Genomic DNA, 27,398 nt, shown 5'->3' with positions numbered 1-27,398 from the left:
AGCGAGACTCAAGCACCCCTACAGACTGAATGTGTTGTTTTACTTGTCCTTTAGCTTCCATCTTAAATATCTACATCAACAACACATTTACAACTATATGCAGGATATAAAACTTTGTGTAACTTTAAATTCTTAGTACAGGGGGATTTCTCTAATAAAATGCCATATACTAAACTCCATAAACTTGTATTAAACCTTACAAGCAACTGGAAACCAGGAAAATCAGTATTTTGCTTTTCTTGTTGAGACAGATAAGTAGACATTCTCACAAGTATTTTAAGTAAATGCGGTAATTTTCAGTCTTCAACTTTTCTAACAGCTATCTTCTTGAATTCACCAATACAGCTGATTCTTCTACCCACTCTGCCAGACCCTGTGCCAGGAACCTAAGCAATCCTACGTTCCCTCTCAACAAATTAACCAGCACTGCCACCAAAAACAGGTAGTCCTGGGACTCACTGGTGCTTTCCAGGTGACCCTGGAAAGCACTAATTCTCTGGGTGTGAATTCAGAAAGTGTCTGGAATACTACACCTGGACACAGTCAGTCATACTGATGGATGCTACTTCATTTCACAACCCAGTGCCAAGGAACAACTGAGACTCCCAAGCCAGCCTGACCAGCTGGGCATGGGAACACAGCACTGGGGGCAGCAGAACACCCCTGGTAACCCCAGCCTCATGCACAGCCAGAGCTGAGAGTGCAGCGGCACTGAAAACACATGTAACAACAGACAGTGTTTCAGAAAAGCTGAATGAAATTGGATAGTTAATTTAGAAAAATTTAGGAAAAAAAAAAACCTGGATTACTGCATTTAACTAGCACTGTTACTTTGATTCAAATACGTATAAGTCTACTGTATGTCTCCTGGGATGAATCTAAAAGGTAAAATTCAACATGTTTAAAGAGAAATTAAAGCTTTACATACACTCCATTGAAAATGTAATCATTAGAGAGGCCTCTTGAAACTGTCCCATAACTCTTTCCAGCAAATCTGCATTTTTTTAATCCGTCAGATATTAATAGAGGTGAGCAGCTATCAGTGAAAATATATGTATAGAGGACATAAGCACCACTAAAAAGCCTTTAATTTATGGGACAAATGAAAGTAAAGTCATCAGGACCTGTACCTTGTGCTGGCGATACTTGGTGACTCTGCTCCAAGCCTACATCTCTCTAGCTGATTAGCCACAATTTGCCTTTCCACTTCCAGTTCTCTGGTAAGTCTTTGAAATTGAAGCTCCTGAAATTCCAAAATAAAAAGAAAAGCATTCTTGATGTTAAAAAATGGGTGTGGATTAACTCTGAAACAATCACTGATTCATCACAGTTGTGTTTTGACTCTTCCTTAGGGGAATAAACTAGAAAAGTGGAAATTTAATGGTTCTTTAAATCAGTGATTCATGCAAATATTGATTTATCACCTGTTACAGAAAGAAAACATGTTTAAGCACTCTTGGGTTTTATTCCTCCTGCAATTAAAATTTTTGTGTCTTCTTATGTTACCACAGTCCAACAAAATCAGTGCCTATAAAGTCAGTCTTCAATTTCATCTATAAACAAGGAAACCAGAAAATATCGTATCCTAACCTTTCCAATCACAAACCTTCAAATCCTAAGGTATCCTACATTCTGACTGTAGCTGGAAACCTTAAGATTTATAACTTCAAACTGGCTGAGTGTAGAGATGTACTATTTCACCTTTTCTGAGTTCAGCTTTCTTTATATTTCTTGGTCAAGGGTACCAAACTTCTTCAGCCTTTGTAACAGGCTTTTGGAACGTAATGCTGCAAGGAAGATGTGGGAAATACCAGTGCTGCACAGGATGGGTGTTACTGAAATCTGGACCATTTTCTATAGCACTCTGAAATCCAGACTATGTCACATCAAAGGATATTGAGGGTGTTTTTCTCCTCAGTTAGCTTTTATTGACCAGAGAAAAGGGTTCTGTTGCACAATTGCATTATTTTTCAAACTGATACTGTAAACCCTCTGAAGCTTAGGTAAACCATTCAAAAATAGATGGCCACCAATATTTAGCAATCGGATGAAGCACAAAGCAAGTCTTATATACAAGTCAAGTGTAACACAGGGCACTCCTTTGACTTGAAAGCTCAAATTACTGACAAGGTTTCTCCCGTGTGAGTGAGGTTTCTCCCATGTGTGACTCATGTAATGATATTGCCCAGCAGCTGCATGTGAGCCAGGGATAACAGCTCCTGCAAACTGCTCCTTCACACCCTACATCACATGGAATGGGGCTGAACCACTTCCCTTCCGTGAACCACTCTCCACTCCCTGCAGCTTGTGCCCCTTTTCAGTAAGATGAAGGGTGCTTCAGCAGTATCCCACAGCTCCCAGCACTCCGCAGGGGCCTCTGCTCCCTGCTCCAACCCCAAGAGCTTCCACAGTACACAGCAGACTTGGACTAACAATAGGGGCTCAGAGTAAGTGTAGGGAAAAGCTATTCTAACAAGTCGAGATAAAGATTTTTCTACCAACAACACAATGAGATCCCCTCCACGAACTCCCCAAAAGAAGGCTAGTTCGTACCTATGCCATCAGGCAGGCAGCTGAGGCCCAGGGCAAACAGCAGCTGCACTACTGCCAAAATGACTAGATTAGATGACAAAACTGAAAAAGCTACTTCTGAAGGTCTGATCTGAGCCCACTACACTGAACTGGCTGTTACACACACACAGCTGACTGCCCTTCCCAGAAGATACAAGGGATTGCGGACATTTCCAAACATTTCTGAGAACTCACTAACCAAACTGAATAAACACCCTAACATCCCAAATTTTGCAGCAAAAGTGGGTTTGCATCCAGGACACGGAGCTCTCCCAGCACTGCCTCAGGACACGAGCATCCACAGAGCTTTTCTACTATTGCTCTACTCAGAGAACAGAGCAGAATATGCTGAAGTTATGGGAAGGAGCTGTGGCCCTCAGCCTCCTCTGGGACACCCCTTCCACAACGGCTGGCATTGCTGTCAAGCCTCAGTATTAGAAAAACTTGACACAGTGGATGCTCAGGTATGAAAAAGCATTTTGGACATGTTTTAAACTTGGATTTAATTAAAATCTGCTTTTAGATCGAATTCCACAGCTAAATTGTTTTAATCCTGAGACCTGAAATGAAGAGTCTCATGAACATGATAACCCACGGACCATCACGAACCTCATAGGCCTGTGTCTGGACTAGAAAGCCCGGACAACACCCGAAGGTTTGTACGGCACAGAGACCCAGTGGTCACAGTATGACATCAAGGCTTGGCTCGATTCAGCTCCATGTTATACCACAACAGTACACGTGCACCCAGTCAGCTCATTAGGACAGTCTGTCTTTTGGAGAGAAAATACTACAATGTCTATTAAGTGAACAAAGTTGAAGAAATTTATAAAGTAAAGAAAGTCAAAGAAGTTTACAAATGATAGCTTATTTTCCAGTTCTAAGTCAGAATATAGATAATACGTCCATCTAAAAGCTGATTTCTCCAGATGGTCATTCATATGTTAGCGGGGAATGCTGTGATTTAAAAAAAAAAAAAAAAAAAAAAAAATCCGTTCAGATGCTGAAGTTCTGCAAATTTTGGAGCAAATGTCAGCCAGACAAGCTTCTTCACGAGCAAATGATGCTGTATTATACAGCATGTAACAAATACAAACCTGCAAAATAAACAATACTGTGCTCCTTGTATGCAGAAATAATATAAAACATTTAGCATATATTTAAAGCTGTTTTGTGTTCCTTACTATTAAACCAATATTTAAAGAGCAATGTCGTAGATGCAAACTGCAAATCTGAATCAACTGTTATTTACTGATCTTTCAATTAGATGAATAAAATAAAACATGCTAGCCATTAATTGCTTCCATTCAACCAATCTCTATTAATTTCCCTTTCCATTACAGATAGAGACATAAATGAACACATTATTCTAGAAAACATCTTGCTGCATAACATCTCAAGTAATAAATTGCCCATTTAAATAAAATTTTTTTGCCCACACTACAAAAATTCAAAAGTTAAAACAGTTCAGTTAAAACAGAAGAACTATACTTCTATTTTTCTTGAGAGTAGAAGAGGTGAATGACATAAATGGACAACAGAGCAATAAATTTTACTTCATTTATTTAAACTACATTTAAAAGCAAAACTCACTCGTATTCTATCAGAAAAACTGAAATAAGGAGAAAATAAAAGGAAAAGCCACCAAGCCTCATTTGGCCACTTCAGAGGCACCTGCACTGCTGAGTTGGGAACACCATCATCTGTCTGTTTACACTGTTCCTCACTTTATTTTGGTGTTGACCAGAAAGCCACAAACTGCACAGTGCACTGAACAGCAGAGGGGGAAGAGGCCTGCAACTCATCTGCCAGTTTTAAATCACTCTGATGCTTAGGAAGATCTAACGTGCTTTTGCAAGTGCAAGCATAGTAAGAAAAAAAAATCCAGCTCTATTTTCTAGTTGGAGTACATTCTGGCCTGTGCAGCCTGGGAGTCCAATGAAGCAGCAGTTTACAAACTTTGAAACAATGAGTGCTGACTTTTGTATACGCCTTCTTAAATTTGGTATCTGCAGCAGGTGATATGTCTTAAATACCTGCCTAAATACACAAGATGGATAGATAGTTTCAGAGCTACCATCTTTTTTACAGCTAGAATACCTCATGCTTTAAAATTTTTTTCTTTTAGCTTAAATTGTATTATTATTATTATAGAAAACTAAGTCCTAACCAACCCTAAATTGATCACCTTTCTAGTTTATGCTTCCTTATAGTGAAATTTTATACCACTCTGAATGGACATACTCCCATAATGTGTATCTATCAGACAGCACACTAGTTTTGACAGGACTCTATTGGAATTTGCTTCCCTATCCAGCTTCTCTGGGAGCAGTGGGAGAGCTCACTCCTCAAACAGGATGCTCCCAACACAGAGGAGCTGCTGCCCTGGGCACAAATCACAACTCACTGAATCCTACAGCACTGACTACTGACAAAATGGCTGCAGAACTCAAATACAACTCTTCATAAGCTTATTAGCATTAGCAGCAGAACATCTATGTGGCAAGCATGTAGTAAAATCACAGACAAAATTACAGAACACACTGCCATACTGCATCCCAAGGACCAAACAAATCTTCTCAGACAGATACACTACACTGGCTTGGCCAGACCTACTTTTATTCAAAATTATTTAACACACATTGAGGGGAAAAAAGCAACCTGTAATTCTATAAACCTCTTTAGCATCAACTATTTAATCACCTTATCAAACAGCAGGTTTTATGCTCATAACCTAAAATTCCACTGCAAAGCCACAGACCATAATTCTTATTACGAAACTACAATAAAAGACAGCTTTAACCACAATTCCAGCTCTGGATCAGGAAGCACACACACAGGGCAAGAAAGCAGCTCACTTTGGAAAGCAGTTGTACTGACTGCAGGCAGACAGGCAGATAGGCTGCCACGAGTGAAAAACAGAGCCCAGAACATTTTAGCTCTGTGTAATTTCCTTTTGAAAGCTGAAGTTTTTGTAGGAGGGCCAAACCCTCTGTTGATGTTGTAGTGCTCACACCAGGTGACCAACCGCTCTTCCTGGGTGAGCTCCACATGCCAAGCAGAAATCTCACTCGAGATGACACTTCACTGCACCAAGGTACAGACAAGGCTAGTCATACCAATCTCAGCAGCTGAATACTCCTTCTGTGTGAAAGCTGAGTATCTCTGAGCGGTTGGTGGCTCTGGGGCAAGGGACAACAACCACCAACACACTGTGCTGGGCTCTTGTCAGCAAATATTTGAAAACAAGTAAGTAATGGGAATGCTGTTTGCACAACTGACCATGAAGACTGCCATTCTCCTGTTGCGGGCTTTGGATAATAAAAGAGGGTTTAAGGGCAATTCTGCGCCTTCTATCTTGTAGCCTATCATGATACCATGTTGCAGATTCAACTGCATTTCATTTAACGAGGAACTTTTATCCTTCAGTAACATGGAAGTGAATGAGGAATCTACATTCACCACATCAAAAAATAAAAATTACTTTCTTCCTGCCCTGTTGTGATTTGAACACCTCTGGAAAAACACAGACAACTTTAAACAAACAGTGGCCCAGGTGGCTAGCAAAAGGTTTTCTAGTGACAGCTCTGGAAGAATCAGCAGCAATTGCACAAGCAGCAAAGAGAAGTCACAGATTCCTTTTGAATGGTTCATGCCTGGCTAGCCAGACCAAGATCGGGCAGCTGGACATCAGAGGGAGACAATGCCTCTAATAAACAAAGGCATCTCTTGCAGCTTCTTGACTTGACCAGTTCTCAGTGGCGGCTGTGGCAGAAGACTGGGCTAGGATGGGCTGGTACTCCTAGTTGGAGTAACACTGGGATATGCTAAGTTGCTTCAAATGCCAAATGTCACTGTCTATGAAATATTATGAAGGTAGTTGTAAGCTGAACTATGAAATGTGTTCTAATCACAAAGTGCTGTCTGTTGAACAATTGAGCTGAGCCTCTTTCAACAGCTTGAGTTGCTCATCTAAGAAAGTGTAGCCTACATTTGAGAGGACTATTTTTACCTTGCATTTACTATTTCTTACTCAACTGCAACCACAGTGCAGAGCCACACAACTTCCATTACCTGTGAAAGTTCACACAGTGCTACAGAAAAGGCTATTATGTTTTGGATATTTTCATGATAAAAATGTGCAACAAAGAAGAGGACAAACAAAACAGAAGTTGATTTACACCTTCCTTCATATAAGCCTCTTGCACTGTTCTGTGCAGAGTCCTCTGTTTCCAACTGCTAGAATTCAGAGCTAGATCAAGCAACTGACTACTTAAATCCACACTGAATACTGTATTTTCCAAAATGGATGTCATACTGTAGTGACCCAGCATTTAAATTGTCTACCAGAATCTATTGCAGAAAAAGCTTGTACTTACATCTAACAACATCAGAGTAACTTTAATATTTTCTGTAAAAATTAAGTTTACTCACACACACAACTGCATTTGCATGCTTTCAGTATCTCAGTATCTTCCAAAATAGAAGACAAAAGATAAAAAATTGGACAGTGTAGAGAGAATCACAGATTACAGGATGTGAGATGACACAGCTACAATTACTGGCTGATCACACTTATTCTGTATTCAACAGCAGCAGACCATTAAAGCCCTTAATACTTTTATGCGTGCATTGTTCACTAGTCTGGTACAACAGTTTAGTGCTGCTCTAGCTGATGAGGGATCAAAATTTCAGCATTTTATAGAAAGCTTACTGTTGCCAGTGGCAGGAGGGAAGAATGGCACTGGAGGCATTCCCGGACTGCCTCTGACACATCCTCTGTGGAAGCTTTGTGACAATGCTCGGGCAGCTTAAGTTAGCGCTGGAGCTGAGGCTCCTGCTCTGCCAGCTGGGGACCAGGGCTCAGCCGCTGCTGAGCAGACAAGCTGATAATCTAAACTGTGTGTGCTACAAAAGGTGTCAATACTCCAGTACATTTCAGAGGCACCCACAGTTTCAGACAGGCTCTTTTTCAAGGAGAGTTTCTCCTCTGAAGCCTAACAGTACACAGGACAAAGGAAAATTAACTTCTAGGTCACCATATGGATAAAGGAGTACAGAGAATTTTGATTAGGGAAATGAGCTAGCTATTTCACCTGAGATGGGAGTGGCATTTATTTTGTCCTAGAATAAGACCTTTAGGAAGTTGACATCTCAGACTTGACTCACTGAAACTAAAAATGCTGCTAAACAGCAGGAACTCTAAACCTCAAAGTTCTTAGGATTAAATAGACAAGAGTGACCTATGCAATTGAACACAATATTAAGAGAGTTGGAAAAAAACCCCAGTTCTTCCAGCCATTCACAAAATGTTGACCAAGATTTTTGTTTCACTCATGCCAAACTTGGGAGTCCATTTAACAAAAAGTACTGCCTTCTATTCAGAACTGCCACATATTTATCACCTAACTGATCACTAGATGCATGCAAATCAGAATTTCAAAGTGAGACTGTGATAAGTTTGTGCCCAATTACTGGAAGAGCATTTAGTAAATCTCTTTTCAGGTATCTCCATGAAGTGACATGCCTACACAGTACTGAATGTACAGCACTACATATCTGAACTGTAAGGAAATCTCCAAGACTTAATATCAATAGTTCTCATTCTACTAAAGATATTTTAACACACAACAAAAAATAGGCAGAATGCATTCTTCCTTCTATTTCCATCTGAAAAATGTAGAGGTTTGCTCCCTGCTCCCAAACGCTATTAAAAATATCTCCAAAATGATGCAAAAAATTTGTACTTAACAATGAAGGAAAAAAGCAAAGTGCACATTCTCTATTTATATGATACAGTTCAATATACTTATCCAAAAGGACAAGATTTTGCTGAAGTCTTGAACAAACAACAGTTCTAGAAAAACACATAGGGAAACCCAAGAGATGTATTATTATCCATCTGAAAGCATATTCAATCGTTCTTATTCTGTCACCCACTTACTAAAGGAAAGGTGAAAAGCTGCCCATCTCTGAGTGTCACAAACAGCTAGACCAAAGAACAAACTAAAAAAACAGCCACTGCTGCAAATACTTCTGTCTTAGCAAAGACATTAAAATCAGCATATTCCAGTTACTATTGAAAACTGCATTGATGAGTGGCTTTTCCTGCAAGACCTCTTCTCAGCCCAACCACTGAAAACTAATGTGCTAAGCATGAAATTCACAATTCCAAATGATCCCATTTAATCTTGTCAATTCAGCAGCAGTTCATTCAAAATCCAGCAGTATACGGTTGCACACAGAAAATAGCAGTGATTCCATAAACCTACAAGGGGCAGTTGGCAATTAGCTGCCCTACATTCCAACCCCCCCCCCCCCAAAGTTACTGCTATCATGCTGGCCCATGATTTTTAACAAGTTGTTATTTTAGTATGAAAATACTCAATTTACTTTTAACGTGGATAAGAGACTCCCTACAGAACTCAACTAAACTTCTATGCAGGATTCAGAACTCCCCAGGATTCAGAAGTATAGACACATTTTAATGCTTTACATTTATTTAAAACTTGTTTCAGCAATTCTTAAGATACTTCTATCCATGACAGAGTGGAAGCCTTGTAACATTTTAGAAGTGAAATACATATTTTGAGAGAAAAAAAATCCCAACCCACCTCTAAACTCATAGAAAACAATCCCCTCCCCAAACAAAAAATAAAAAAAAGAACCACAACAAACCCAAAATTCTCACAATCCCTCATCAAATCCACCAAAAGATGAAAAATGTGAAAATGTTTCGGCCTGGGATTTTCCTGCATTAAAAAGGAATTTCTCTATTAGAATCACTGATCTTGGAAAAGACCTCCCAGATCATTGAGTTCAGCCTGTGTCCAATCCCCATCTTGTCACCAGCCCAGAGCACTGAGTGCCACGTCCAGAAATTCCTCAGACACCTCCAGGGATGGGACTCCATCACCTCCCTTGGCAGCCCCTTCCAGTGCCTGAGCACCCTTTCCATGAGGATATTCCTCCTGATGTCCAACCTGACCTCCCCCGGCCCAGCCTGAGGCCGTTCCCTCTCCTCCTGTCCCTGTTCCCTGGGAATGAGCCTGATCCCCTCTGGCTGCCCCCTCCTGTCAGGGAGTTGTGCAGAGCCACGAGGGTCCCCCCTGAGCCTCCTCTGCTCCAGGCTGAGCCTCCCCCAGCTCCCTCAGCCGCTTCTGGTGCTTCAGCCCCTTCTCCAGCTCCGTTCCCTTCCCTGGGCATGCTCCAGGCCCTCAATGTCTTTCTTACGTTGAGGCACCCAAAACTGACCTCAGAAATGGAGATGCCTCAGCAGTACCAGCACAGGGGATGGGCACTGCCCTAGTCCTGATGGCCACACAAAGTTTTGATATGGGCCAGGTGCCCTCAGCCTTCTTGCCCACTTGGGCTCACATTCAGCCACTGTCACCCCAGGTACTTTCCCAGGCAGCTTTCCAGCCACTCTGTCCCCAGCCTGGAGCACTGCAGGGGGTTGTTGTCATCCAAATGCAGGACCCAGCACTTCCCATTATTGAACCTCATTTACTTGTCCTTGGCCCATCAATCCAGCCTGTCCAGAGCCCTCTGCACAGCCTTCCTAACCTTCCTACCCGCAAGCAGATCAACAATCCCGCCCAACTTGGTGTCATCCGCAAATTTACTGAGGGTGCACTCAATCCCCTCATCCCTATCACTGATAAAGATATTGAACAGGACTGGCCCCAATACTGAGCCCTGGGGACACCACTGGTGGCCAACCCCAGCTGGAAGGAATTCCATTCACCACCACACCCTCTGGGCCTGGCCACGCAGCCAGTTCTGAACTCAGCAAAGAGTGCACCTGTCCAAGCCGTGGGCTGCCTTTTGCTCCGGGAGAATGGTGTGGGAGACAGTATCAAAGGCTCTGCTGGACTCCAGGCAGACACATCCACAGCCTTCCCCTCATCTGCTGAGTGGGTTCACCTTGCCATAGCAGGAGATCAGGTTGCTCAAGCAGGTCCTGCTCTTCCTAAACCCATTCTGGCTATGCCCCATCCCCTGGCTGGCCTGTATGTGCCGTGTGACCGCACTCAAGACGATCTGTTCCATAACCTTCCTGGGCACTGAGGTCAGGCTGACAGGCCTGTAATTCCCCAAATCCTCCTTCTAACTCTTCTTGGAAGAGCATGGATGGGCATCACACTGGCACCTTCAGTCATCTGGAACCTCCCAGTGAGCCAGGACTGATGACAAATAATGGGGAGTGGTTGGGTGAGCTATTCCGCAGCTCCCTCAGTGCCCTCAGGGAATCCCATCTGGCCTCATGGACTTGAGAATGTCTCAGTGGCTCAGCAGGCCACCAACTAGAGATATAACTTATATCAGTATGAGTCAGTCCCTCCCTGATTATGATTCAAAAGCACACCCACCTGTGCTCCCACAGAGTACTCAAAGTAAACCACGACAGAACTGTCCCCCTGCCCAGCCAAAACCGATTGTGGTGGCACCGCTGGGATTTATACTAACAAAAAATATTTTCACTTTAGAACAGACCTTGATCTTTGTCACAAAAGCAAAAAGCTGTAGTGACCTAAATTTCTTTCCAGGTTACACCTGTTCTGCTTGTGTTATTTTATAACACTACGAGTGAATCGAAGTGTTCGTTTCCTAAAATATGATCAAGGAGGATTGACCCAGATGACTGACACCTGCCTCAATGAGAAACTGATCAGACTTCAGAGGACACACTCCAGTTTGGTAAAATAGTTGCTTTAAACTGTTTTGCTGTCCTAGGAAAAGAACACAAGTGGAAACAAATGGAAAGTTTATTCAGACGCAGCTTGTAGGGTTCATAGGCTAATTAGTGCAACTTTTTATATAATTGTAACTATCATCTCACAGCCATGGCAGAAAGCTTAAAGTAACTCAATACATTTATCTATCTTAAAACTTCTGTAGTTTTTTTTAAAGTTTTTATTAAGCTAAAATCTTGCCCAATTTGACAAGTAATAATAAAGGCTTTTCTTGATTGTGTTTCCACTGTAGTGTTTCTGAAGTACTTGGGCCAGGGTGTGGCAGTTCTATTTTACAAACACTGACCTGCTGCACCTCGCAGCAATTCCTGCAGCAAAGGAAACAGCAAACAGTGTAGCAGTTTCTGTTCAAGCTTAATAAAGTAAAGAACTTCACTGGAAAATATTCTGTTCTGGGCTTTCTGCCACACAGGAAGGGTGTTGAACATGTCAGTGTCCATAATTATTATCAACAGAAAAAATACCAGAAAGCAACAGTTCAGCTCTTAATTCTTTCATATTATCACTTCCAAGAGTGAAGGACAATTTACATCTTCCTCCCCTCGCACTCATGCTATGTGTCTGTACATTTCACAGTAAGGCTCCAGTTCTGAAGTTTGTGTAACTCTAACAATTAATGACAAATAAAATTTTTTAGCTTTCATCAGAATTTAGTTATGCAATAGCCCACATATTTAATAGTCTTTTTATAAACGGAAAGCAAAAGAGGTTTTAACCTCCTTTTCCAAAGAAAGAAATATTCCATCATCATTTTTTCTCTAGGACTAATAAAAAGATAAAAGCATTGCTTGGGCAGACAAAGGAACACTAACAAATGCCTGTAGTGCACACTAGTGTATGAAGCTGTTTCAGAGAGCGCTGCCCCAACCACTCGCTCAGTGTGATCCACCACGGCTGCAGCGGCAGCACGGAGTCTTCCTGGGCAGTGGGATCCCTGCCTAGAGATCCCAGCTCTGACACTACCACTCTGCTCACCAGCTACTACCGTGAGCACATTCTCTATGCACTGCAACATAAGATGGACCAACTAAAAGCCACCACAAACGTACTTTAAGCGAGTCCTAATGGCCATTTGTGACAGGTTAAGATGGTGAGATGCTCTTTGGTGAGAAGGGACTGAAGGTTCCTGTAACTCCTGGCTGACTTCTCACACTGCAACAGCCTCTGGCATTGATACCCTGCACACTGCAAATGTGAATATTAATTTTAACACCACTAAGAAATTGTTAGGGTTGCTATTGTCACCTTAAATTACTTTTGAAACTATTAATTTAGGCATGAAAATTAAGATTCAAATTTCATCAACCTGCAGAAAATTTTTGTTTAACAAAAGGTATTATGGGTATGAAAACTGTTGATCTCAACAAGATATAACCTAATTCTCACCTTTGTAAAAAATACTAATACAGGACAACATAAGAACTAATATATCAAGTGTTTGCATTCAGGGCTACCATCTTGAATTAAGTCCTGATTCATCTTAAAGGAAGTTCCAAAACAGAGACAGCAAAGCAGATTTATTCTGAAGTTCAGATGTTACGGTTTGTGTATTAAGTCAATAAAGATGATCATTATTTCATGATACAATGAAAGCCAAAGTATCCCTTCTCCCTTTGTGTTCTTTAAATTTAAAAAGAAAAAAGAACAAAAACTTTAACTAGAGTGTTTCCTTGTAAAACTGCAATTTTTCCCACTTCAATGATCTTTACAAATTAAGGCTGAATTTGATTGCAAAAACAATTCTATTTTTCCTATAGAAATTATCACTTTAGATATACACCCATAAATGTGCTGCAGATTTGAAATGTATTAGTACCTTGGTATTGATAACTGAAACCAAACTCAGAGTTTAAAGCCCATTTTTTAATAAAGTACAATTAATCATAGCCAATCTGTATGTGCAGGACTTCAGTGTACTGAACACTTTGCTCTGCAGGACTTAAAAGGACTGATTCCAATGTTGCTTCAATTCTACACTAGCTTTTCTTCTTTCTTAACACTAAACCTGCATTTCCAGTCTAACTTACAACAGCAGTGCAGACATTCCAAGGGATACAGAATACCAGAATGATGCTTCTGTTTAATGCAGGTAACTGAACCCCTTATATTTAGATTCTTAAACTGATACACGAAATATACTATAGTGACACTGGGTCACATGCTACAGAAACAAACAATAATGGTTGCTCCAGCATTGTAAGAGACAGCAGTTAACTCCACACACACTCTGAACTGATGAATTGCTGAAAACGAGGCAGATACCTGTTCCTTTACAGAAGCTAAAATGGTTGTGGCAGTAGTCTCTGGTTCCATGCCTGGGCCCGTGGAAGTCTCCTGCGCTGTCTGTGGCAGCCCCTCCTCCACCATTGAGGTCTGCTCAGGGGCTGGCATTTTGCCTGCAATAACAAGATTTTAAGACAGTTTACATTTTCAGCCAGTGATGTTTAAAATCCAGGTTTTCAGGATTATAACTTACATTTATTTTTTTCTATAAGCTTTCCAAACTTAACTAAATTAGCAGAAAACTTTGCATTACTCATCTCAATCTACGTTGTGTGACAGTGTTTCACCTTTGCAAATGGAGGCCAGAATCACCTACACAATTCGAGGGTTAGGCAGGAGCAAGAAGGCAGCATGATGGTTCAAGATTATTTTTAAAAACACTATTTTGTGGTGGTTAATAAAACCAGCAAATTTCAAGATGCATGAAAAATACTAGTGTTAACTATTAAGAACACCCAGGATCAGTACAAGTTTACCACACACAGTCTTCAGCACAGAAGAATGACACATAACAGCAGAATGCTCTGCTGTCAAGAACAAACTATGGAAGAGACTAATTATGGTAATAAAAGCTTAATGGGAACAATGCTTCCAATGCTCTTTTTGCAAAAGAGGAAATTAAAATGCTAAAGTTAAAGCAATTGCCCTCGGCTATGGATAGTGTGGAAAGGACAGGATTAGCGTCCAATAATCCCAAGATGTGTTATTGCAGAGGCAGCACACTAACAATTCCAATCCATGGAAAAAACCAATTAATTTGTTCAATTATCAAAGTCACTATTAACTAATATTACAGAGATAGCTATGAAGTGTGTTTAACGCTTTGAAACAGCAAGTAGGTAGCATTCACAAAGCTTCTACACAGATACCATGCTTTAATTTCCTTCAGAAAATAAAGCTTGTGAGGTCTAATGTTAGAAGCAGCCCATATTTCATTTTAGATTTTCAGAACAAACTCACTCAATATTCCTAGGGCAGACAAACAGGAACAGATTCCTTCCCCATTCTGTTTGTTACTCAAAGGGTGAGGAGATGCTTAGGCTCCAAAGGGGCTCCAAGGCCAGGAACAGACCCGTGAGACCCCTCAGTCTGGAGTTCTATTAGCCATGAACACCTGAATGAGCACAGCGCAATCCACAGGATCAGTGCACACCTGTGCTGCAGAGCTGCATGTTTCTGATGGTGTTGAAGGGGGACTTGAGTCGACCCTGGAGGGATCTCTCCTGGGATTCCTGGCGTCTTGGGAGGTTCCTGTCCTTGCGCTTGTACACCGAGCCCAGGCAAAGGCAGAGCACTGTGTTGTCAGAGCAGTACTGTGCTGCTATGGGTAGAGGTGAGGTGATGGTGTAAGAACAAGCGCTTTTGTTCTGCTCTGTGTACAGCAGCATGTGGGCGGTGAGAGGAACAGCTCCCATTCAGGCCCATGAGCTCTCCAAAGCTAGCACGGGGTCTTTATTAACCACTGTGTTCTGGTCTGCTAAAAGAGCTGGCGACATGGTTCACGTGCAGTTTCACATCAGCCACTAAGGGAATCAAACAGTTTCAGGGAAACTCAAGGGAGATAAGTGATGAGAGGCAGTGGAGCAGTCATGGGGGCAACCTGTGGTGCAGAACCCTGGTCACCCACCAGCTTCTACCGTGGCAAACTGAGAAAGAAAAGCTGTTTCCCAAACACATCAGAGAAGGAGCCCAACTCAGACTCAGCCAGGCAGGACTTTTCCCCTCAGCACCTTGCAGGTGAAGCACAGGGAAGCTGCCCCATACCCTGAAATGAACCTGCATGCTCTTACCATACATCCACACATTTATCTTCTGGAACATGGAAAAAGAAACTGCGCAAACCCAACCCTGCCAGGTTTCTGGTGTCAGGACTGTGCAAGGACACCTGAGCATGCTAGCCCAGCCACAGCAGGAGCCACTCCACTGCCTTCTGCCCTTCCCACAGACACAGATCTCCCCTCACCTTCCCTTCCCACAGACACAGATCTCCCCTCACCTCCCCTTCCCACAGACACAGATCTCCCCTCCCCTTCCCACAGACACAGACCTCCCCTCACCTTCCCTTCCCACAGACATAGATCTCCCCTCCCCTTCCCACAGACACAGATCTCCCCTCACCTCCCCTCACCACAGATGCGGGTCTCCCCTCACCACAGATATGGCACATAAGGTAAGGACCACACCACAATGTCCTCCTCATCTCCAAGTCCTGCGGCCCATGGTGAGCATCCCTTCCTCTCGCAGCAGTCAGGGCACCCCAGGGCAGGGCAAGGCCCTCCCTACTCACCCAAGGCGGCTCCCACAGGTGTTCCTCATGCGAGCTCCAGGCCTGCGGGTGTGCGTGACTGTGCAAGACCACAGTGAACTCTGCGACTGGAATGGAACTTACTCTCAACAAATAAAGTGGCATTAAATGCTACTTGATTTCCAAGGTGCCACAAATGAGTAACCAGACATATCTGGATATTTTTGAAACACTATTTTTACTGGTTTCAGCTTGCAGATACAAAGGCTGTCACACCTGCTGTGTGAGACTGTCACAAGCTGTACCTAAAGCTTCAAGGACCATTTCTACAGAACCCATTAAACAGCAATTAAGCAAGCAGAATAAAAAATGACCTCTAATAGTTGTATAATAGAATTTTGAAAAGTCAAATGCGCAACTTTATGGTTTTAGAAAATAAAAATGGTTTCTTCAAACTTTTATGTCTACAAGCCAACTCTTTAATCAAGCAGTAAGAACCCAAGGCACAGAATACGTCACAATTCCATGTGTCATGTCTGATTTTTTATATCACTTCCCATAGTTCTTTTATGACTATAACTCAGTGTTTCAGGTTTCTAAAAGACCTGATAAATTTGCAAGCATATCAAGTAATAAAACTACCCAATCAAGCCTTTCCTTCATTTAGAAACATCTGCTAAGCAATCAAAAGGACAAGTCTCAAAAACTCACAAGTTACAAATGCGCTTCTCCCAGAAGGGGCTGCTTGTTGGTCCATGTATCCCACTGTGTCTCCACTTGTACGTAACAGGACAGTGCCTGCCATGGTTTGGGATTTCCAGGAGAGAAGTACAAAATACAGGACAATAATAAAGCCAAGCTTTTAAGTAACAGATAAAGTAGTATAGAATTCTCAATTATGCAGTTATGCATGTTTGCAGCTTCAAATCAATTAACTACTTAGAGGTGTTGTGGTTTAAACCCAGTGGGCAGTTCAGTCCCACAGGGCCTCTCGCTCACACCCCTCTTCCCACGGGATAGGGAGAGAATAGAAGGGTAAAAGTGCAAAAACTCCTGAGTTGAGATAAAAGCAGTGTAATAGAAAAAGGGAAAGCTCCATGGGCAAGTAAGGCAAAGCAAGAAATTCATTCCCCGCTTCCCATGGGCAGGGAGGTGCCCAGCCATCCTGGAGCAGGGCTCCAGCATGCATGGCTGGGAAAGGCAAATGCCATCATTCCAAAGGTCCACGTTCCTCCTCCTTCCACCAGCTGCTACTGCTGGACACAATGCCCTCTGGGCCGGGATGGCCCTTCGGTCAGTGAGGTCAGCTGTCCAGCTGTGCCTCCTCCCTTGCTGGCTGAAGGGACAGGTGAGGGGCAGCACAGTCCTAGTGCTGGGCAGGTGCTGCTCAGCAGGGACTGACACAGCCCTGCACTACCAGCTCTGCCTTGGGCACAAGGCCCAGACACAGCCCCTTACCAGCTACTGTGAAAAAAATAAACTCCACCCCAGCCAAAGCCAGTACAATGTGCCATTATGGTCATACTTCTCTACTTCCAGTTCTTCCCAAAGCTCCAACTACAGTTTACAATAGATAAGTTATGTCTTAAAACACTGAAATCACTGCAGTATTTATTCCATTAAACATAAGAGAGTTTTTAGTTTTCTTTAAGACTTAAGAGAAAGCAAAGCACCTTTATTTTGCTACTTACTTTAAAAAAAGCACTTGATTTTTTCAAGCTTCCATAATGTGCCACAAAGCCAAAAATACACTATATTCCACAAAAATGCAGTGCTGATTCCGCATAAGTGATCACTTTGAAAGTATGTTGCCTAAATGAACGGTTAACTGAACCAACTAAAAACTACAAAACCAGAATGTTTTACTGCTGTGCTCAATCTCGATTTGTCTTTTCCATAGTTTTCTCTCTTCTCACTCCAACACCATGAATAACTTCTCAACCTATCTGTAGTAGATTTCTGAAACAAACCAGTCCAGAAAACATCCCTCTGAGCTGGCTGGAAGGTGTGCTAATTCATTGGAACAGAAAATATACACAGTATTGAGCATCTAATAAAAACATCCAGATAAAAACCAATCAAATTAATTATTAGTGAAGGTGTCAGTGTTAAATGTGCATCTATCTCAATGTTAAGAGATGTAATCAGAGACCTACACCCTTTCACACAGGCAGTTGTTTTAACTGATGTTCCTTCAATTAACACATTTCTTGGCAAAGTTACTGATTTTTTTAATCTTGATTTCAACATTAAGCAACTGTTGGCTCTGATCCTACAAACACTTAGGTACACACTTGAGCTAATAAACAAGCCTGCTCATCCAACCTCGCCCTTGTGCCAGGCCCATGACCCAGGTGACAGCACAGGAGAGTAAGGGAGTGGGAGAAGCTCTCCAGGACCCAGTCCCCACCACCGCAGCTCTGTCTAGGGGATGCTGCTTAAAGACAGGAACTTACAAAGTCATCTTCACCTTACAGGAACAGGAAATAGCAAGAGCAGGTTTTGTGAGAGCCTTAAAATCTGATATGAGTGAGAAGTTGAGAGGAGTTAATAAAAAATCCTCTTTCTTCCTTTCACAGGACTGGGATTTATCTGCTCAAGATACTCTTTGGACTTGTGCTATTCACTCATTAGGGTATGGATAACTGATTCAGTATTGGAAAACTAGCAACCAGATTTCATCCCCCCCAAAAAATTAGATTCATAGTTATTTTGCCAGTATCTGGTGTCGTGGCCGAGCAGTCAGACATCACTCAGAACAGGAGACTGCTCCTACATCTTTCCCAGGCTGTCCAAACCCTCATCCCCCACAGCCCAATGCTGCAGTTTCCTAAGTCCTGCCCTGGGCTGCTCTCTGCAAGCCCTAGGCACTAACGGATCACGCAGTACACACAGGTACCATCAGAAATGCACCTTAATGCTTCCCTGTATTCCAGCTCTTTTAATTCTCAAACTGCTCCGGCACATTGAAAATCTAGGATCTCTGTAGCCACAATGAAAACTCAGAAAATGTATTTTACTGTTTATAGCTCTGTCCAGTGCATTTCAGCACAACTGACTGCATCTTAAAATCACTGAACATCAAAGTTTGCATGCTAGATTCTCTGCTAGAGTAAAGAATACACAAGAACTGGAAGATTTAAATGTTCTGGAATGATCTTTTGGTGGATGTTGCAGAATACAGATTTGTGCATGGTGTAAACGGCTCTAATGCAGCTCAAGAGCACAATGTGAGAAGCTTGGAAACATGGAGGACAGTGAGAATTTGCTGTGCGTTTCAGTCTGTGATAAAAATAATGCCTTTCAATCACTTGGATAATTTTTCAGAAAAATACTTAAATAGTTCATCTTGTAGCATAAGTCCAAGAAAATCCTTAACACCTATTCTGAATTTTGAAATTCTCTATTTAGAAGTAAAGGCCAAAAGCAGTGCCAACCTATCTCCAGGCTGGCAAGTCCAGATCAAGTGTGCAAGGAAGACAAAGCTGTTCTATTTGAAGTCTCCAGTTTGAAATTCCTTAAAACAATTTTGAGAACAGTGGCTTTCTCAGCCTCTGCTGTAGAGGCTCACTCACGTGGCTTTATGAAACCACACAGTAAATCACAGCAGAGCAAACCAAGCCACCATAAAGACTCAGCTTTACATCCAGTGAGGGTTTGACAGGGACCATCACCTTGGGCAATTGTGGGATTTGCTTAAGCAAACACCCCCTAAACAGCCCCAAAACTGCCCCTTCAGAGGATAGTGCTGCCTCCACCATGCACACCCTGTTCTGCTCATGTGGCTCACACCAACTCCTGAAGCCTCCCAGCCCTTCTCCTTCTGCAGAGCCCCAGCACCCCAGCACTGCGCTGGGCAGAGTCACCAGCTGGCTTCAGCAGCAGGCCACTCCGGGCCCTCACACTGCTCTCAGCATACAGGGAAGGAACGTGGGAAATACTTCCTTTTGTGTCTGAACGACTGGTCAAACAGCTGCAAAGCCAGCATGTTCAGTGAGTTCATCTGACACAGCCATGCTTTTGGGGACGAGATGGGGGTGTATTTTCCTGAGCCAGCCAATCTTGCAGCCAAGTAATCACTGACACAAGGAAGAATATACAGCTGAGAAGAAGAGAAGAAATATGAGAAATCACCAAGCCAAGTGTAGTAAACCATGCTTTAAGTTTTCATTCTCATTAGTCTCTATTCCCTGTGCTCCTCCTGTTGTTTTCTTAGACATATCCAGACAGCTTTGTCAGTACTGAATAATCACACTTCTTTTAGTGCAGGCCCAAGAAAAAGCCAGACCTTTTGAGGATTGATGCCACACAGAAGTGGTTCTTTTTCACAACTTCCTCATCCCTTCCCTGTGTATTCCTCCTGCCTTCCTTACATTGGTTATTCTTCCAAATTTGTTCTTTACCCATGTTCCCTGTTTCCGAGCCTCCCACTGCAGCCAGTAAGAAGAGCCACCAGCACAATCCATGCTGAAGAGGGAATACAATTCTTACCAACTCTGTCAGCTAGGACAGGATGGGCTGGATTTGTTTCAGGAGGGCAACATAAGAAAAGCAATGGGCAACATCTCATCACTGAAAATCCTCATATTTATTTAGCTACAAGGGTAACTCAAGCAACAAGAGTAAATCACTCATTAGTACAGAGGGGGAAAGCTCCTATAAGCTAAAATCAACTTGCTGGGACACTAATGTTATTTTACTACATGACAAAGTTATTCTTGTATATCTACACTTAGAGCAACAAGGCACATCTCAGCTCTTGGTCAAAGACTCTGCTCTTCTCATCCTTTACAGTGTGCATGAAAAATCAAAACCTAAGCAAGACGTACTACATTTCTAGTTTTTACAGGAAGATTTGATTAAAATTTATCTGTTTTCAAGTTCCTTCACAGAGCTGTCAGTACACTTCCACGTAGGAATAGCTCCCTTTGGTTCCATCCTGCTGCAAGGCCAGAGTGCTGCTCACCTAAGAACCAGGCTGGGATTCGCATGCTCAAGCTTCTTGCAGCCAAATGACTGAACCACACTCTGCGTTCTGTCTGCCAGCCTGCGGAATGTGTTTGGATGGAGAGGCAGCAGATGACAACTTACCCACTTGCAAAGATGATGCAAGCAACTAAAAATGAATTCTGTGAAAGATGGCTCCAACATTTACATAAAAAGCAGGGTTTGAAATTTCCAGATGCAGTAAGTGAAGATACTCCAAACATCCCACTACAGGCTAACCACTGTGTTCAGAGATATATTTTCTTTATGGACATTAGTAGTGCACAAGTTCATGAAGACCTAAGGATGAAACCAGGAAAATAAATATGTTACCTTCCATGAAAACATGGAAGAAACTGACTTCAGTAATGTCAGGATAAAAACCACCTGCACAATTGTGCAGACTGAGTCCCTTTTGACTAGTCGAAAAGGAAACCTATACACACCTGACCTGCTGCCTGAGAAATGTGGGAGATGTGTTTAACTGACTTACCACTAAACGTAGCCTCTTCCTAATCCCTTTTTCTTTAAAAGATGTATTTTTTCCCCTTTTTTTGTTTTTCACTTAAATACATGCAGGTTCAAAAACCATTTGGTACTATGGCCTTTTAAAATCCTAAAATGTGCATTACCCCAGCTTTTCGATAAACATATTTTTGTCTCTAGGAAAAGACAGTCTCTTTTTTTTTTTGGCTGATGGCTACATACTTTAACTCCTCTCCAGGTGAGCAGGCAAGATTCTACATCCACAAATGTCTAGTTGTAACATGCTCACGAGACTGTCTTTTATAACTTTCAAACTAACCATTCACCAGAAGGTATCAGACAGGTACAGCAAGACAACCATTTTGAATAAAGACATATTTACAACCACGTCCTTCAAGGCCTGAGGCACTGTCTGTAGCTCACCTGAAAAGAAGCCTCTTTGTCATGTGACAGACGTCTGGAGAGCATTTACACTTTGCAAGCATATGAAGTACCAGAAGCTAAATGGCAATAAATAGAGTTTTCAGAAGTCTAAGTCAACAAGGCTCCATGACTTATAAGAAACAAGAGACTCCAAATCCGAACCTTCCCTTTGGGCCGCTCCACATCTGCATTGCTCCACTCTGCCGAGGTATCCAAATCCACTGCCATCGAACACAGCTTCATCAGAGCACAGTGCTCAAAGCCAGCTCTGCAGACTAGCAAACAGACAGCAGAGTGATCTCAAGGGATAAAGTTCAGCCTCTCTTCTATCGCAGACTGAGGGGGAGGAGGGACATGCAGCATCCCAGAAGGATTTTAGGTTTTCCAAACAGACTGTCAGGTGACAAGGACATTCATCAATTATTCAGTCAACCACGCATAGGATAAACTCTCAGTTTGGTGTTGGAATAGATGCAATCAATGTAGGTATGAAGTCCTTCAGAATGAATATCACAGAACAACATAACTTGCAAACTGACAGCTGGAGAACCTGCATCCACAAGTGTGCTGTGCTGACAGCACTGCTGCCCTGTGCCCCAGCTCCAAACTGATACCTGTGCCATCTCCCACCTGAAAACTCCTACAAACAAGCGAACAGCAGTTAAATGAGAATGGCTGCAAGAACAGATATAGCCACTACCAACCACAACAATGGCTGCAGCTGCTATTCAATTTCTACTTGTAGCAAAATTATTGCTGAAGTGTGACTATGTTATTGCTAGAGATAATGCTCACTACCTGCAGGCAGACATTCCTCAGCTGGAAGTATTAGCAACCCAAACCTATGTTATATACCTTTATAAAAGTATGTTCCTCAATTTTGTCATATAGCATATTCGGAAAAAAATTATTATACAAAGAATTTTCTCAATGATAAAAATTAGCCGCTGTAACTCCCCCTACAAAAGATAACTGGAGAGTTACAGACTTCCACACCTCCCCCTGATTTGACAATGCCAGTTTTTTAGTGATGTGGTGTAACATGTATCCCTGAGATGGTCTGGAGCCGGACACTACCAACCCCAGTCATATCCTGCCTTTAGAAACCAACCAGCTGCAATCGGTGATTCCCCTTCGACAGCTGTGTGTGTTCACTGACACCACACTCTGCATTTGCAGGGAGAGCCGTGGCTCAGGAACAAGCAACCAACCAGCAGTGGCAAGGACAACAACCCAACTATGCCCCTGCAAAATTGAGAAACTGATGATGCTGAAACACCACTATTCAGGATATATTTATGAGTTCTTCAGTGCCACCTGTGGATGTTCCTGATCAAATGACTACCACAGAAATGTCACATTCTTCAATGCCATAAAAATAGACTGTGGAATACCACTGTTCTCCAATAAACATGGCTATGGATTAGCAAAAGGTTTTATTAAAATGAAGTTTTATCAATTACTAAACTGCAGTTTACTCCTCCTTTTGCCCTGACATTGACCTGCACAGCAAAACTCTGTTTGCTGCCAAGAACACTCTACCTGCAAACTTTTACATGTAAGCAAATGAAGCTCTCTCCTCTTCTGCTCTCCAATCTAGAAGCTAATAAAACCCCTTGAATGTAGAAGCAAAATATAAGGATTAGACAACAAACATGTGGCTTTTAAGGCTACAATTATGAATGCTTCCATCAGTTCTCCAATATCCCAAAGACTGGTATTATTTTTCTGAGGTGTATTTGATTTTGTTCACCCTTCAAAACTGAAAGTACTGGTAGTAGGATTACACAACTCTACAGAGAGTTTAGTATTTCTACTAATATTTTATGAAGAAATGAAAAGTTGTGAACACCAAAACTTACAAATGATATCACAGTTAGAAAAGATCAAGGACAATTGAGTAATTTGAGGAAAACCACAAAGATAGATGAAGGAGCCAATGCTGCTAAACACAAAACCACAAACTGTTCCCATCCAAGTGACCCATATGCCTTCCTGTAGCAGGGGTAGGTGACAGAAACACAGCTACAAAATTAGGCAGACTCAGGTTAAAGCGTCTGGCTAGGCAGGGAGACCTCTTGCAGAAGTGCCAGAGGGGGAAAAAAGTCAGGTCAATCGTACATTAAATAATGTCAGTAGTTGTAACCACACTTCAGAACAGACATCCACAGTGCAAAATGTAGGCAATCCAGCATACAGCAGCAAAAAAATTCAGAGGGACAAAAAACTACATGTTGAGTGTGGAAATGGTCAAGAAGCAAAACAGATCCTGAATGAAGGCATATGGTTCAGGTTCTTTGCTGATGCTCAGTTAAAACAAGGAGAAACTTTAAGAACAGCATTCACAGGCCTTCTGCAGCGTGGCAGAACTGCATCTTTATGCAGCACTACAAGATCCTAAGATGTGATTTTCTTCTCACAGTGAAAAAGACTTCTTCCTGTAAAATCTAGTAAAGGCATGTAATTTTGTCATGAGATGGCAACATTTTGCATCAAAGTTTACCAGTTGGAGATGCAATTTAGATAGCTTTCCTGCCTCAGTTCCCAAAAGACTGAAAGTATGACTCAAACATATTTTAAAAGCTAACATCAAAGGAATCTCAAATAGTCATCACAACAACATGAATCTTATTTCTACCTTTTAATTCCCTGCCCCATATTCTAGTCACATGCTAATTCCTGAGCAGGGCAATTAAGTACACCAAAACCAGTAACAGACACTAGAACTGCAAGTGTTAGGAAAGAGCGTGGGTTTGTTATATCAAATCTACCTAATTTTGTTCTATGACAAGAGCACTAGAGAAACACATTTTATGTAAAGTCTTGACACTGCCACGTGGCTTTGTGAGATGCAACCAAGAAAACCTAGGTGAAAGAACTGGGGAAAAGAGGGGTGACCAGGACAACTCTTCAGGAAGCTGAAACCAAAGCAGCAGTTCACTAGCATGGAAAGGCAGCTCGGGAGCGGGCTCTGTCACAGCTGTGCCTGGGCTCCCTGGGACAGCAACGGGAGCTGGCACCTGCAGGCATTCCGCAGTGCATGGCTGGGGCAGGGGACACACAGAGCATGGAGCGGTGGGCCAGCACGCAGAGGTCAGGAACTACAGCACAATCCAGCCTTAAAACAAACAGCAAACTCAAAACCAGCTGATCACAACTCCCACCAAACACTGAAGTTTGTTCATCGACCCCAGTGATACCCAGTTTTGTACCACTTCCCACACATAACCCTGCCTCACCCACACTCCAGGTGATTCAAGAGACACAGAGAACAAAGTCCTGCATCGAAGCAGATACAAACAGCAAAACAACAGCTCTGAGGAAAACACAGAGCTGGGATGCCTGTAATCAAAGCACTTTCCCTCGGCAAAGAAAAGAGAGGGAAAAGAAAAAAAAGATACCTCATTGATCCCTCCTGCTTATTTTCCATTTTGCACTGCATTGAAAATGCACAATCTTCCCAGACTACTTCACTGAAGTTTTGTGCACCCAGCTTCAAGCTGGATCAATTGAAAAGTCAGAAGAAAGCAACCAAAGCAATGCAAATTTTATGCAGAAGTTGCCTGTGTTTGGATATAAAGCAGAGACTTTTGGGAAAAGCAGTAACAGCTGAAATACTGACGTCGCTGCAGGAAAGACAAAACAATAATCAAGGATAATATTTAAGAACTACAGCCACCTTCTTGCCAGTATCAGACAATATAAATGACATTATTTATTTAAGTGTTGTTGTCTCCTCTAAATGGAATATTGGGGTTCTCTTTTGCCCTTCCAAATTCAAACATGATTTTTTAGATTATTTCAGAACTACAGATAATAGAAAAAATTAAATGTTCACTCTTTGGATTTAGATATGCCTGACAATTAATACTGATATATTTAAATAAGCATCTCTACCAACAGTAAAGATACAAACTCAACCAGTTATTTTCACTGTGCTGTAACACAAATCTCAGGATGAAGGGTTTAAAAGGCAGCAATCAAAAGCAAAGCCTCTCAGTAACAAGGAGGGAGTTGGAAAATTACACAATTTTAAGTCTCAAAAAAATACAACAATTAATTAGCGTTTTAGGGGATTTCCACTTTCAAACCTGAGAAAGCCTGCTCTTGCTTGCTCTCTGCAAGTCCAGTAGAAGTCAACACAACAACTCAGGAAATACACTCCTGGATGACACCAGCAGAAAAGAATGCACTTCCACCGCTTTCGAGATTGCTCTTTATTGCTCTTTTATGTAATGCTTACAGAGTAATTGTTAGAGTAGTTAGAGGCATATCTTTCCATTTTTAGAATGTCTTACTTCAGCTTCATAAAAATATATACAATTTCAGATAGCTCCTATTGAACTGTACTTTCTGAGCACTGTAAAGTACAGCAGAGGAAGCAGTGGAGCACCGGGCAGGAACGGGCCCCAAGCCAGGCAATGCCCGAATCCAGGCCTGTTGGGAAGGGAGGAATCCACAAACACCCAAATTACTGTATTGCAGAAATTGAAAATACTTGGCACACAAACCATTTATGCCACCTAAAATGAACCATTTCAGTAAGGTGCTCCAAGGCAGCTGCTAGTTATCTTTTCAATATCACAGCAGGATAAATTACAGATGGTAACAGAATGCATATCCACCTAATTGCATTTTCTTGTCCATTTGTGAGAGACCACTTCAAATACAAAACACTTAAAATGGAGCTTTTCAGCAATAGCACAAACAAATAGAGGGTTCAAACTGTTAGGTTTTTTTAACTCAATATAGGACATTCTCTGTTACTTCAGTTCCCATACAACCTAAGAGGTAAAGCTGCAAATACCAAAGCAATTGTGAACATGCCCAGCAAGGAGGGGCAAAAGTAGGCTCAAAGATCTACCTTACATGTACTGTGTTTAAAAGAAGTGTGTAACACCTCACTTCTTTTGTCAAACTAAAGCACAATAAAAATTTAAGGAAAAGTGTCATACATATATATATATATATATATATATATATATATATAGTATGCACATAATTATTTCTTCAAATAAGATTTTTAAAGAAGTTGCTTCTTTAATATGGCAAATACATTTCGTAAATTGTTTCTCTACAGTAATGCTGCTGGTTAATTCCAAATAACACTCAGCACATCTTCTGATGAATACTGTCAAAATCTTTTTTTTTATGTTTTAAAAGTAGCCCTCAGCAAGGTTATTAATGCAGACTTCAGATCAGCACATTCACCTAGAGCAGGGTAAACATGCACACACACTACCTTGTCCCATTTTTATCTGTTTTTAATACTCATGCTGTTGCTGCCTGTCAATATCCTCTTGGTGAACCACAGGAAGGATATGCCCAGGAACAAACAAGAAGTCCCTTGTCATTTATGGTCACCTTCAAAGACAGCATTTACTTAAACTGAACTGACAGAGTACGCTGCTCATGCCATCCTGGAGAGCTGCTGTGCTTGGGCACTTCGGGACCCCAGCACAGCTCACTCGAGGCAGGGCAGCCACTACCCAAACACAGCACAAGGGCTGAGCAGAACCACGCCAGGTTGATAATCCAGCACAGACCAACTCAGGCTTCCTGCTGGGAGTACTGTCCTGCCCATACACTGCTGCTGTGGTCCCAGCACCAGGGATGGTGCGAGGACCGTGGCACTGCATGGCACGCCT

General features: G+C 42.0%; 1 protein-coding gene across 9 annotated transcripts in view; it reads right to left on the bottom strand.

Annotated features, from left to right (window-relative positions):
- PKP4 (plakophilin 4) overlaps positions 1-27,398 on the bottom strand; it is a 72,012-nt gene that overhangs the window by 31,165 nt on the left and 13,449 nt on the right. For 6 of the 9 annotated variants that reach the window (XM_082284696.1, XM_082284698.1, XM_082284701.1 and 3 more), the window contains exons 2-3: positions 13,590-13,723; positions 1,131-1,243 (exon numbers count right to left, since the gene is read on the bottom strand). In XM_082284696.1, coding sequence (XP_082140822.1) covers positions 1,131-1,243; positions 13,590-13,718 — 242 coding nt within the window. In that variant the 5' untranslated portion in view covers positions 13,719-13,723. Of the gene's footprint in view, positions 1-1,130; positions 1,244-13,589; positions 13,725-14,763; positions 14,782-27,398 lie in introns of those variants that run through there. The other 3 variants (XM_082284697.1, XM_082284704.1, XM_082284703.1) reach the window with 2 other exon arrangements.

Source organism: Coloeus monedula, assembly GCF_965178545.1.
Source record: "Coloeus monedula genome assembly, chromosome: 7".
Lineage (NCBI taxonomy): Eukaryota > Metazoa > Chordata > Aves > Passeriformes > Corvidae > Coloeus > Coloeus monedula.
Note: the sequence above shows the minus strand (reverse complement) of the source record. Positions and strands in the feature narration are given on the sequence as shown.